The sequence below is a fragment of the Anoplopoma fimbria genome, chromosome 3 (assembly GCF_027596085.1).
Source record: "Anoplopoma fimbria isolate UVic2021 breed Golden Eagle Sablefish chromosome 3, Afim_UVic_2022, whole genome shotgun sequence".
NCBI classification, from domain to species: domain Eukaryota; kingdom Metazoa; phylum Chordata; class Actinopteri; order Perciformes; family Anoplopomatidae; genus Anoplopoma; species Anoplopoma fimbria.
Window position 1 is genome coordinate 1,135,979 of NC_072451.1, and position 14,628 is coordinate 1,150,606.

At 36.1% G+C, this 14,628-nt stretch overlaps 1 protein-coding gene across 1 annotated transcript; it reads right to left on the bottom strand.

Moving 5' to 3' along the window:
- Positions 1-4,915: 4,915 nt before the first annotated feature.
- On the bottom strand, positions 4,916-13,718 carry LOC129089028 (immunoglobulin lambda-1 light chain-like). The gene is made up of 4 exons (XM_054596346.1): positions 13,653-13,718; positions 13,244-13,561; positions 8,356-8,403; positions 4,916-6,346 (listed from the first exon to the last, which is right to left on the bottom strand). The coding sequence occupies exons 1-4, from the start codon at positions 13,693-13,695 to the stop codon at positions 5,766-5,768; spliced, it is 990 nt and encodes a 329-aa protein (XP_054452321.1). The 5' UTR covers positions 13,696-13,718; the 3' UTR covers positions 4,916-5,765.
- Between the last annotated feature and the right edge of the window lie 910 nt (positions 13,719-14,628).

A 14,628-nucleotide genomic window follows, 5' to 3' on the forward strand; every position in this document is an offset into this window, starting at 1 on the left:
GGTTTGGGAACACCTTGATGGTTTTGGTGGTGAGCACGGTCTCAGTACAGAAGGCTATGTAAGCCAAGACAGATGAGCTGTATTCCTCCAGGTCTGAGCTCTGTGCAAACAACAAAACAGTCCTGCAGCAGTGAAGTGGACTCTCCCTCCAGACTTGGACAGCTTTAACAGTTGGTCTTGTTCTGCAGATTAGAGGTCTATAGGATGGGGTCATTTCCAGTGAGATGTGGTCTGATAGGCCAAGGTGGGGGGATGGTGCAGTTTTATATGCGTCTGGGACGTTTGTGTAAACCTGATCAAGAATGTTCTTGTCTCCGGTTGGAATTCTTACATTTCTGTGCAGTTTGGGCATTATAGTCTTTACGTCTGTGTGATTAAAGTCTCCTGCTATGATCACAGCTCCCTCTGGCTGTGCATTCAGCTGGCTGTTGATGGCGTCCTGCAGCTCCTCCAGGCCTAACTTAGCGTTAGCATGTGGTGGTATGTACACAGCTGTGATTATAGCAGTAAACTCTCTGGGCATGTGGAAAGGTCTGCATTTCAGAGCCAGATGTTCTCTGTCCGTGGAGCAGTGTGCTCTGAGGATGTCTGCAGATGTGCACCAGTCATTGGTTACATAAACACACACTCCTCCACCTTTGCTCTTCCCGGAGTCAGCTGTCCTGTCTGCTCGGTAAACACAGCGGCCTTCTAGTGCTGTTCAGCCAGGTCTCTGTGATAATCAATCATTATCATAATACTATCATTAATAAATACAAATGTAAAAGGTAATGTTGACCTTAATGCCAATTATATCTTATATGATAGTTAATGGAATTATGTATAATGTTGTATGTAGTCATCTATATATGATACAGCAGGATATATAATGACAAAAGTATGCTTTATATTTTTATATTAACACACTTTTAATATAAACAGTATTTGACACTTTAATTTTAAATATATAACAGTGATTATAAAGATGATCTATGAACTTTTAGTATATATAGTTCAGATGCGTCACATGATATCAAATAAATTAAATAATATATAATATAAGTATATATTGATTAATAATATATATCATATTAATTAATATTGTATTATGTTATTTTGTTTTACATCTTTTTTTCCTGGTTTTGCACTTTGAATATAAACAGTATTTGAGCCTTGTAGCGCTGTTCAGCCAGGTCTCTGTGATGATCATCACACAGCTATCCATGCGTGTGAAGTAATCCTCACTCTTATTTCCTCCATTTTGTTGAGGAGTGAGCGGGAGTTTGTGAGGAAGAGACTCGGTATTGATGGTCTGTGGGGGTTAGCTCGTAGTCCAGCTCTCTTTCCCCGCTTCTGCTTCCTCCGACGCCTCGCTGGGATGATGATGACCTACATGACCTCTCTACAGCTTTTGCATCCCTCTTTGGCCTACTGTATGCCATGAACACTGATTATCCAAAGGAGATGAGGTAAACCTTTGAAGCCATTCAGACTATCTCTTTCCAGCTTGGCTCTCGATGCTCGCAGCAGAAAACTAAACTTTTGCTGTGAGTGTCAGTGGGGAAGCCAGGCAGGACCTAAAGCTTTGTTTCTTTACGTTTAGTTTATTGTTTTTAGTGCTCATGTTTACATATCCAGTGTTTGAACTATTCAAGTTCCTTGTTCGTACTCAGGCTCAAGTTAAGTGAATGTACATGCTTGCACATGCAAACATTTTTAAGTCTGCAAGTTTCCTGGAAATAGAAATGTGTGGTATTGTGAATCCCAGTTCACAAGAGGAAGTGTCTTTTTATTGTTTGTCCTTTTTGACTTTTGAATGATTTGATTTGAATGTGTTGAAGCAGTTGAGGCTTGATATATCACACTGGTTTCAGGTGGTGAATCTACAGATATAGTCCTCAGAATCTCTTCAAAGGCCTGAAGAAATGTGTTTGAAAAATGCACGTTCTGCAACATAAGCCAAATAAAGGCCATTTGTTTAAATAAACATCTAGCAAAGCTGCCATTAGAATGATGTCTCATTAGAATGATGAGCAATTCCCAACTTGCTTTATTCATTTTCCTACAGCAGTGTGTTACTGCCACGGCAAGTTTAGTTTTCTTGCAGTATAATGTTTGAATAAGATTTGTGATATTGTCAGGTGGCAGTTCACTAGAGGTGCTAACATATTTGTAGAATATAATATATTTGTATGACTTTTAACTGGGCTTGTTCATTGTGGTCAGTGCTCATTGAACGGACACTTGTACAGACACTTGACTATGTTGAGGTGTTTGAGGCTCTTAGGATTGTAATGTGACACAATGTCTCACATCTGTTTGATCTTTGTGTACTTAAGGCCACAATGACCTCATTGTGTACTTTAACTCTCATGTTCAAAACCTGTTGAACAAGAGCAATAAACAAGGTTGAAGCTAACTTTGAGCTGTGTGCCCTTTTATCATATTTATTAACGCATGTATTTACTTTGTTTATTTAATAACTACTATATCTGTGTTAGTTGAAGGTAGAAATACATGGCACTGAAACAAGCATTTCATTGTTCGCCTCACAAGAAAATATTTATTAGGTGAACAAGAAAATTGAAGTTGGCAGAACTGTGTTTCATCATCAGCATCATCTGGATACCCTGCTCTTCCTCTGACTGACCACAGGGTGGCGCTCCTTCTCTGTGATGTTTAATGTCACCACCAGCAGCAAACAGCAGCAGAAATCCACCATGTGATAAGATAATCCTTTATTTAGATAGATAAGATAATCCTTTATTAGATAAGATAATCCTTTATTAGATAAGATAATCCTTTATTAGTCCCGCAGTGGGGACATTTACAGGATTACAGCAGCATAGGGTAAAGTGCAAACAAGAGACATAGTAAAAGAAAAACAAGATAAAATAAAATGAAATAAAAAACAAGTATTATAAATAAGCAATAAAAAACAGTAAAACAATCCACAATAACTGAAATATTACATGTACAGACAGAAAAACTATTCTAGCTATAATTGCACAGTGTATTGTGTTGCACATGTGTCATGTGGTCTACTGGGAGCAGAGCTGGTTGTGTAACCCCTGACAGCAGCAGGAAGGAAGGACCTGCGGTACCTCTCCTTCACACACCGGGGGTGAAGCAGCCGGTGGTGAAGGAGCTGCACAGAGCTGTCAGGGTGTCCTGCATGGGGGGGGAGGTGTTGTTCATCAGGGATGACAGCTTGCCACCACAGAGTCAAAGAAGGTCTCCCTGCACTCCAAAAGACCTCAGTCTCCTCAGCAGATACAGTCTGCTCTGACCCTTTTTATAAAGTGCATTTGTGTGATTAGTCCAGTCCAGTTTATTGTTCAAGTGAACACCCAGGTACTTATAAGATTTCACAATCTCAATGTCCTTTCCCTGGATGTTCACTGGTTCCGGAGGACAGTGTTTACCCCGGAGGAAGTCCACCACCAGCTCTTTGGTTTCACCAGAGTTGATCTGGAGGCGGTTCCTCTGGCACCATCCTATGAAGTCCTGGTTCAGTTCTCTGTATTCCCTGTCATCACCGGCGGAGATGAGGCCGACGATTGCAGAGTCATCAGAGAACTTTTGCAGGTGGCAGGTAGCAGAGTTGTGTTTGAAGGCCGATGTGTATATGGAGAAGAGGAATGGAGAGCTACAGAGAGGAAGAGGAGTTCATGAGAGTTTACAGCAGCAGATGTGAATTTGTTCTCTGTGGTTATTAGGATTCATAAATAAGCTGTTGACAGCGAATCACCACTTCCTCTCCTGCAGCAGACGGGCTGTGTGGGTTTCTGCTCTGCAGCCTTTCTCACATTAACAACACAATGACAGTTACAACCATCCACTCCGGTTAAAGAATCATTCCAGGAACTTCAGTTTGAGATCAGCGCTCAGTACTCAATGTCCCAACTTTGATCTGTGTTATTAATCTGTGAGAGAAAAAGAGAAAATCCTTAAAATAAAAGCAAATATGTTCAAGCTGCAGCAGTCTGCTCCCACCGACTTTATGAGCTCACATTAATGCTAACAGAGTGCTAATAATACAGCTTAGTTAAGAAACAGCAGCAGGCTAAATAAAGCTGGTGGATTTCTGAGTGGAAATAATAATGAGATATAATAATAATAATAATAATAATAATAATATTATAATAATAATAATAATAATAACAATAATAATAAGAAGAAGAAGAAGACAATAATATTAGAACTATGAAATTGATTTATTGTAGACCGAAGAGCCAGACATAACACATAAATTATAATTGTATATATATATTTTATTATTCTTTATGATATTAAATACAATTTTAATTGCCAAGGTAAATCCCAGTTATTTCATATGAAGTGAATACAAAACAAAAACAAACAACCAAGTGCTATATATTCAAAACCTAAACATCCAATGTACATAAAATAAACTTCTGCTTATTTTTTTCAAGAGCAAAAAAATAAGATTTAAAAAAAATAAAGCACACATATGTTTGTTTTCTCATTTATTCCCATTAATTTTAATTATTGTTTAATGAGCTTATCCAACGCAAATCAATAATACTGTTCATACTGAATATTATAATGTTTGGTAATCATTACATATTATAATAACATATATATATATATATATATATATATATATATATATATATATATATATATATATATATATATATATATCCTTGTCATAATACTGTGGTATATTCAGTATGTCAACTTCAGTATTTAGAAAATATTTGTCACACCTGTTATCATTGATCAGATCGACAAAACGCAAACTACAGAAATATAAAGGTTATTGTTCCACCCCGTGAAAAAACACATGTATCTCTTACTGAAGCAGAATTAGAGCGTCCATGTTATCATGTTCATGAAGCATTTAGCTATCCTGTCTATGAATGTTTTATGAATGTTAGTTCACGTAATAACTTTTATTTATTTCATTCGGATGAAGCTGTAATAATTCAGAGTCAATATTTCACCAACATTCAGACTTCAGCCCGACTGATGAAGCCGCTCTTTCATCATTTTATAGCAGTTGTTGCTTCAAAGCAGCTCTGCTGTTTGTTCATGTGTGTTAACAACAGTGTCGTCAGCGTAGAGCTTTACATCCACACTGACACAACTATAAAAGGGGGTCAGCACTGAACCTGGTGGATCAGCCAAACCTACTGACGTGTTTATAATAGCTGTGTGTTTATATCTGCTTCTCTTTGTTTAGCTTTCTTGTCCTTGTTTAGCTGTGTGCTTATATTCATACCTTCCTTTACATTTGTTCTTGGTGCTGCGTGAAAGTATATTCAGAGCTACTGACAACCACAGACGGATTACTTGTATCTGTTAACAAACAGTCAATCGAGTTGATTCTGAATCTGATTATTTGCTATGAAGTCAAACTGATATCAATAAAAAAAGAATGTTCATAAAACACTGTGGTTTTTCAGTTTATTAAGAATGTTAAACTGACAAACAGCCGCACTCTGAATAATGTATTAAAAAGAAACACAAGAACAGAAAAAGACTGTAAACAATAGAATATGTACCAGACAGCTAATGATTATAATTAACATTCCACTGTCATACAAGCCAATTAAAAGTGGAAATAAGCTAGCAAAAAATAGCACTGCAAATCAATTTAGTAAACGCAAAGGTGTATGTATATATTCATACCTTTAGAATTATGTATCTAAACACCAAATTATATAATCATCACGTCATAACAGATATTGTGCATACTGATGAAAGTGATAAAAGAGAAGAATTGCTGGGATTCTATGGTGAGAAAAAGCATAAATCAGTCAGTCAGCATGTGTGCAGTTGGTGGACGGTCCCTTGTTTGTGAGGATCATCAGCAGAGAGAGTCCACAGCAGTACACCAGACTCTTCACTATCAGCACCGTGTACAGCAGGCAGAGCAGCTTCACTTGGTACTGAGACGGGACAGAAGCTGCTGGAGGAGGTGATGGAGGAGCTGATGGAGGAGGTGGTGATGGAGTTGACGGTGTAGCTGATGGTGGAGCTGTTGGTGGAGGTGGTGATGGAGTTGACGGTGTAGCTGATGGTGGAGCTGTTGGTGGAGGTGGTGCCTCCACTGTGCCCCCCTCGTGATGGACGTAGCAGTGGTATCTATACCTGCTGTTCTCCTGCTGATGGATCAGCAAGATGGCGGCGGTGCGTCCCGACTCTCTGAGCTCCAGCTGCTCTCTCTCAGCAGGGGGCAGCTCCTCCAGAGGACCGTTCTCCTTTCCTCTTTTCCAGGAGAACTGGACCAGAGGAGGAAACATGGCTGAGGCCAGACACAGCAGGGAGCTCTTCCCCTCCAGGTGGGCTCTGGATGCTGCTGGGTACACGCTCACCACGGGCTTCACTACCTGCTCATCTGAAGTGTGACAGCAGCAACAAGCAGCACAGACACACATTCACACAGTCAGCAGCAGCTTACAGCGCTGCACTGCATTCAGTCTGATCCTGGAGACTACATGGACTCTGATCACTACACTGATCATCAATACAGACAGAGTTCACCACATACAGGAGACTGTATTCACCTCCATTCACTGTCATTGTACAACAAGTATTATAAAATAAAATAACATGATATAATATAATATAATATAATATAATATAATATAATATAATATAATATAATATAATATAATATAATATAATATAATATAATATAATATAATATAATATATATTCACTACATACAGTCAACTGTATTCACCTTCATTCACTGTCATTGTACAACAATTATTATCAAATAAAATATACATGATATAATATCATATCATGATATAATATAATATAATATAATAAAATATAATATAATATAATATAATATAATATAATATAATATAATATAATATAATATAATATAACATAATATAATATAATATAACTTATAATATAAATATAATATAATATACATAATATATATATACTATATATATAATATAATATAAAATAATATAATACAATACAATACAATACAATACAATATAATATAATTCAAAATTATTATATAATTATGGTATTCATCTTGATTTAATAGTTATTGGTTTAGGCAATATATAAAAGATTATATATTTACTACATATTTCACTCAAATACATGAATGGTGTTTTTAACATTTTCATAACAATATCAACTTTTATACACAATTATAATTATATGTTCCGATATGTAAAATTAGAATAAAATCTTTAGCTATAAAATGAAATATGAGGAATGTTAAGATCACTCAGAGGAAATTTAAATAAAATAAAATAAAATATAAACCTATGAAAACATAACTAATTGTTGTATTTTCTTGTTGCAATCTTTACTTTTGTACCCAACTACAATGATTAATCAGATATGTTAAATGTGTTAAGAACTGCTAAAACAAGATAAAACCTTATTTATCATCATGGGGAAACTAATTCACGTTCACACTGAAGGAAGGTTTATTTTATTTTAGAGGCAACAAACATATTATTATGAACTGCATATTTGTCTTTATTTTACCATCATTACAATAAATATACTATATATTTACCACCATAGGATTTAATCAAATTGCTAATTCCTCTTTTGTCAGTTTTAACTTTTATACACGACTAATATGATATGTTTGGATGCACCCAAGGTTAATTAAAAATCTGGGAAAAAAATTTAAAACAAAATAACATAATATAATATTAATTAATATGATATACATTATTAATCAATATATACTTATATTATATATTATATCATGTATTTGATATCATGTTACGCATCTGAACTATATATACTGAAAGTTCATAGATCATCTTTATAATCACTGTTATGTATCTAAAATTAAGTTAAGGCTCAAATACTGTTTATATTAAAAGTGTGTTAATATAAAAATATAAAGCATACTTTTGTCATTATATATCCTGCTGTATCATATATATATGACTACATACAATATTATACATACATTCCATTTACTATCATATAAAATATAATTGGCATTAAGGTCAATATTACCTTTTACATTTGTATTTATTAATGATAGTATTAATCATATTAAAAGTAATTAAGAAATATGTTTTATGATTTATTAAATCATTTTTAATATAGAACGAAAACTCAGATTGTGCTGAACTACTGAAAGGAACAAATACTGCAGAATTTTAAAATTTCCATAATCAAAATCTTTCTTAATAAATCAGTTTAATCTCCTTCAGAAATAAAGAATAACTTGAGTTGTGAGGTGAGATTTAACCTTTTTTATGTAACAACGGCTGCACGGCAGCAAGAATTCTCTACTAATGATGAAAACACTAACATGTGAAGCCTGAAGCAGCAGGAACTCATTAAAAACACATTTTAAATTTGTTCAATATAAGAAATGAAGAAATAAATGTTTATTCTTACCTGTTACATACAGTTTAGTTCCAGAGCCAAAGATCCAGTAGCCATATCCTCCCACAGTGAAACAGAGTGATACAAAAACCTGTCTGCTGAGTGAAGGAGTCCAAACAATGAACCAGAGTCATATTTCAGCTCCATGAAGTGTTTCTCATATCTTCATGTATTCATTCAGTTTGTCACCATTTGAAGGGTAACTGAAAGCAAAATGAAGAATCTTGATGCCAGAAAAAATAGAAAACTAAACAAGGCTTGTATAGAGAATACTTCAGTTCATCAGGAGGCAATTTCACCACAGTCAGTTACATAAGGTTGAAAAAACTAGACATATGTTCTAACATGTGTCAGTATGAACATGGTACATGGCCCTTGCTTTGAAATATTGACCTTTAAACCTTGACCTTTGTGCATGGTTAAAGGCTTATAATTCAGCAACAGTCCAGACATGGGACCAACTGTTATAGAGAGCTCTTGACCTCAGCTGCCCTGTGAGTATGGACAACACCTGGGGGCGCAGTCCATTATGGGTAAAATATGGTTTAAGTCAATGTTCACCCATTTAACAATAAGATGTTTTAAATCTGATTACAAAAATGTGTTTATCTCCGTTTTAAACTCCTGTGTGTACTCTCAAATCAGTATTTACAACTTCCAAGTTTAGGAAATACACTATTTTCTTATAAAAACTACAACTCCCTAGAGCCGCGCCTAACATTTCGGTAGAATCAGCACCACGGTTGTAGTTCATCCGGTTTTCAAAAAATAGGGTCGTGAAAAGATATATCTACTGAATATATCAAATATCTATTACAGCCGAAGTAGTAACAAAACTGCATCAAGATTATCCATGTAAAGGAAAAAGGAAATATGTTAGTTTATTGCAGTTAATATAGCCAGTATTCTAGATACTGAGTGTTGGGGTGGTAGTTCTACGGTTTGCCAAGAAATAGGGTCGTGAAAAGATATATCTACTAAATATATCAAACAGCCAGTACAGCCGAACTAGTACTTACACTGCATTACGTTGACATACTTTATGAAAAAGTAAATATGCTGTTTATTTTAAGATATTTGAGCTATTACTCTAGAAATTGTCTTTTTCGTTGCTAGAATTCCTGTTTGCAAAGAGTGTTGTAGATAGGATCATAAAAATATATCTACAAACTATGTCTAATATCTACTACAGCCCAACTAGTAACTAAACTGCATCTAGATGATCTATTTGAAAAAAAAGGCAAGATGTTGGGTGTGTGCACAAAATCTTAATCAATTTAAAATAAATAAAGCTCGGTCTCATAGCCAAGTGGCTGAGGATCATGGGTAATGTAGTCTTCCTATCAGGACGGAATCTACTTTATTTCCATAATGTAATGACAAATGATTGAATCAGACGACTTTAACGTTAACCTCGCATATTGTGGAATCAAGGATTCAGATATAAATACGTTTAATGACGCATTGTATTCTACTTTAGAAATCATTAACAAGGAAAATAAATTGTGTGCATTATTGGGGGATTTCAATATTAACTTGCTCAAAGAGGATCTAGTATCCACAACAGTCTTTCTGAACACACTTTACTCTGTTAATTTTTATCCTTTAATTACAAAGCCATCTCGTATTACTAGATCATCAGAATCTTTAATTGACAACATTCTTTTTAATTCTCTGGATTATGAAATCACTTCGGGATTATTGATGTGTGATATTTCAGATCATCTTCCGGTATTTCAGATTGTGCATGCTATTGATCCTCTTAATGCTAAAGGTACTAATTCTACTTGTGGCCAATTTCAATTTCGTAAATTCAGCAGAAATAACCTGCTATCTTTCAAAACTGCCATCAGGTACGTCTCTTGGGATGAGGTTCTTGGGCTAAATGATGTTGATGCAGCTTATCATCTTTTCATAGCCCTTATTAATTCAGCTCTAGAATCATCTTTTCCGATGAGCAACCATAAGTCTAAAATTAATTCTGCAAAAGGGAGACCTTGGATTACTGAAGATCTGAAGAAATGCTCCCGTAAAAAAAATAAACTCTATAGGAAAGCTATTACAAACTCCATCCCTTCTAACACAGAAACTTATAAGAAATATAAAAACAAATTTATAGCTGATACAAGGAAAGCAAAAAAAAAATATTATGCAGTAAAATTCACCCAAGCATCAAACGATATTAAGTCAACCTGGAACCTCATTAATCATTTGTTGAATCGCAAGAAATCAGCAGCAACTGCACCTGCAGAGATGCATGGGAAAGAGAGTGTCCTCTCTAACCCTAATGAAATAGCTGATGGCTTTAATACTTTTTTTGTTAATGTTGGCTCGGATCTGGCATCAAGTATCTTGGACACAAATGAGAACCCTTGTAACTTCATTAAGGGGCAATATTCTCCTCTCAATACCTTTGTACCTCCAACTTCACAGGAGGTCCATAATATCATAATGGAATTAAAGAATTCAGCCCCAGGTCATGATGGCATAAAGAGCATCTTGATCAAAGAAACCATTGATCATTTAATTAAACCGATAACTCATATTCTTTCTTTATCACTCCAATCTGGAATTATTCCCCTCGATCTAAAAATTGCTAAAGTTATCCCTGTTTTCAAAACAGGTGATACTCATGATTTTGGAAACTATAGACCTATATCAATCCTGCCTTGCATCTCTAAATTATTGGAGAAATTAGTTTATGCAAGAATATCCAAGCACTTAACTGTAAATAAGATCCTATATGCTCACCAGTATGGATTCCGTAAAAAACATTCAACAGAGCATGCATTACTCGAGCTAACTAACTTAATTTCATCCGCCATTGATACTAGTAAGTTTGCCATTGGGATCTTTTTAGACTTAAGCAAAGCATTCGATACCGTTAACCACAGTATTCTGATTTCCAAATTAAATAGATATGGAGTGGAGAATATTGCCCTGAATTGGTTTAAAAATTATTTGTCTAACAGACAACAATATGTGTCGCTTAATGGCTATTCTTCTACCAAGTCAAGAATCATACATGGGGTGCCACAGGGTTCAATACTTGGCCCTTTATTATTTTTGATTTATATAAACGATTTAGCCATGTCTTGTAAACATCTTTTTCCTGTATTATTTGCTGATGACACTAATCTCATAGCAACTCATAATGACTTTAATTATTTGATTAACTGTGTAAATGATGAATTATTATCAATTGCCAAATGGTTTCAAATGAATAAATTAACACTTAACGTGAAGAAATGTAACTTTGTGATCTTTTGCAACATAAACAAGTCTTACTCCAAAGAACAAACTAAAGTTTTCATTAATGGATCAGAAATTATGCAAGTAAAAGCTTCCAAATTTTTGGGAATCTTAGTTGATGAAAGACTTAACTGGTCAAATCATATAGACTTGGTTTGCAAAAGATCCACGAAGATGATGGGCATATTAAGAAAAGTGTGTCCTCTAATTCATCCTTCTGCTCATTTAACGTTATATTATAGTTTTTTGTTTCCTTATTTGAACTACTGTAATCTGGTCTGGGCGGCCTCATATCCCAACCATCTCAAAAAATTATGCATCATTCAGAAGCGATTCTTAAGATTCATCTCACATTCAAACAGATATGCTCCATCAGCACCACTTTTCATGAATTATTCTATTTTGCCAATTCACAAATTAAATATCTATCAGATATGTTTATTCATTCACAAGTTTATTTACAGAAACCAAGATCTCCCTGAAAGTTTTCAGTCTTTGTTTACTCACTCATTTAACGTACATTCACATCGCACTAGACACAGCAATAATAACAACCTAGCTTTACCCTTTTCCCGCACATCACATCATCAATTTAGTATGTCGTATAGAGGCCCTGCATTATGGAATGTACTACCTCCCTTATTAAGATCCTTATCATCCTACTCACTCTTCAAAAAGCAGCTTAAAAAACATCTTATCTTTTCATGAATCATCTTATTACTGAATTTTGATTATTTTTGATTTATTTATGTACTTTGTCTCCTTATTTTCTAAAGTTTATTTGTTAGCCTTATAAATATTATTTGTCTGTGATTATTGACAGGGGTGGAACTCTTGTACAAGCCCACTGGGCTTCGTTCCCTCCTTGCACCATTATTGTAATGTGTGCTAAATAAATAAACTAAACTAAGGAGAGTTTCAGAGAATAACTAACATAACTCTGAAGGCTTTGTTGTGAAGTAAACACAGGTGATGGGGGTTTCCCTACGTTGGTCTCTCACGGGGCCATGGACCCTATTACGTATGACGTCACTTGGGAATCCCCAATGACGTGTATGTATGGAGACCGTTTTGGTGAACAATACTACTGTTACAGTGAACACCAATAGTTCCTCACATCATAATGCTGTCATTATACGCAGGAGATACAACATATACGGTAATTAAATGAAGCATTAATTAAAATGAGTAACGGGGGGCAGGTTTGTTAGTGATCACATGTTATAGACAAACGCTGTCACAAAACATTGCTTCCTATAAGCACCTCTCATCTCAGAAAACAACAATAAGAGAAAAATATAAAGACAATAGCTGGATATTTCCTATTAATAACAGCCCGGCGCGTGGTCCAGTTCATTATAGGCAAACAAGAAAACAAAGGGCAAATATAGGTTGATTAGAAACGTATTTGTAAAACGTCAAACACAAACGTAATCGGTGAGATATTACGTTTCTGTTCAATTGAGAATGCGTTTTAGTTTCAGGGGAACGTCATTTTTAGGAGACAGGGTTGGTGGCTGAGATGGAGGTGAAACATGTGAACCTGAGCTGTGGTTTACGGCTCTCTTCCTGTCACAGACGCTGTTTGACATCTGTTCATCTGTTGGTTTTTGTTCAGGCTGCAGGGATCATTTCTCACTGTGGAGACCAGATTTATAACAGGAGCAGTAGTAAGAGGCTGAATGAGTGAGTTTAACGTTCTTGATCTCCAACTCATAGCCGTTCTGTTTATTCACAGCTGAGAAATCATCTTCCTGAGGATGATCGTAACCTTTACCTATGTAACCATCACTCTTATCAATATAAAGAATCAGTGTGAATGTTTCTGAGTCTCTCTTCTGGTACCAGAGTACATAATCAAGGCCACACTGGTCAGTGCCTCGACAGCTGAAGGAGACTTTCCCACCAACTCTCCTGGTCAATGTTAAATCATCCTGGATCAGCTCTGCTGCCATGGCAACCAGCGCTGTAGAGAAACAGACAGGTGGATGAAGGTGAGTGAACAGTGTTTGTTAGAGGTGGAGCTTGTTGGCTCCTGATTGGCTGGAAACACTCACCTGAACACAGACAGCACAGAGCAGCAGCTGGGAGGAAAAGCATTTTGTGCAGCGGTGTTTCCTCTGGGGAACCTGGGGAGAAGTGGCGCTCTGATGCAGCTGAGGCCAAACAAGGACGAGCTGTGAGATCAGACGAGGGCCACGTGGCTTCTAACAGGTCCTCACTCCTCCCATCAGCCACTGCAGCGGAAACATCAGGCTGTCTCCACTTATTTAGGGTTCAAAGCAGCTGTTTCTTCATATAACCCCATAATGCTCCTTATTATTAAGGAGGCATGTTTCATTTGGAAGACTTTAGTGAGATCTGTTTCTCAAAGGAAATCTTTATGAGTGATGTTGTTAGGAACTGGTTCCCAATCAGCTGACATCTAGTGAACCAGTAGCTCCTCAGTGTGATCACTGTGACCATGAACATCTGTATGAAGAATGACCACATAGTGCAGCTGTATCAGCTGACAGACATGTGTGACATCAGGTGTCACACCCATAAAGTAGCTCCTCCAACACGGCTGTGTGACAGACTTCAAACTAAACTTCATCACATGGTGGATTTCTGCTGCTGTTTGCTGCTGGTGGTGACATTAAACATCACAGAGAAGGAGCGCCACCCTGTGCTCAGTCAGAGGAAGAGCAGGGTACACTAAAAACAACAGATTGGATGTCTGCTACATGAACCAAAGTGTAACATGTAGCTTCTGTTATATAAATCCATGTTTTGTGGATGAACACTTTTAAATCATGTAGTTTCATCATGACATGCAACAACTTAACATTTACTAGATTCTTTATGTTAACACAACCTAACACTAAGGGGTTAAGATAGCTAATCGTTTGTGATCACCACTCCAGAGCATAAGGTCGCAGTAATGCTCAAATAACACAGATCCTAGGAAGGAGTTCCATATTCTTTGTTAATTGTAAGGTAGAGAGAGCCCTGGCAAAGAAGAACCATCACCTTGAATCAGGAGATCACCTG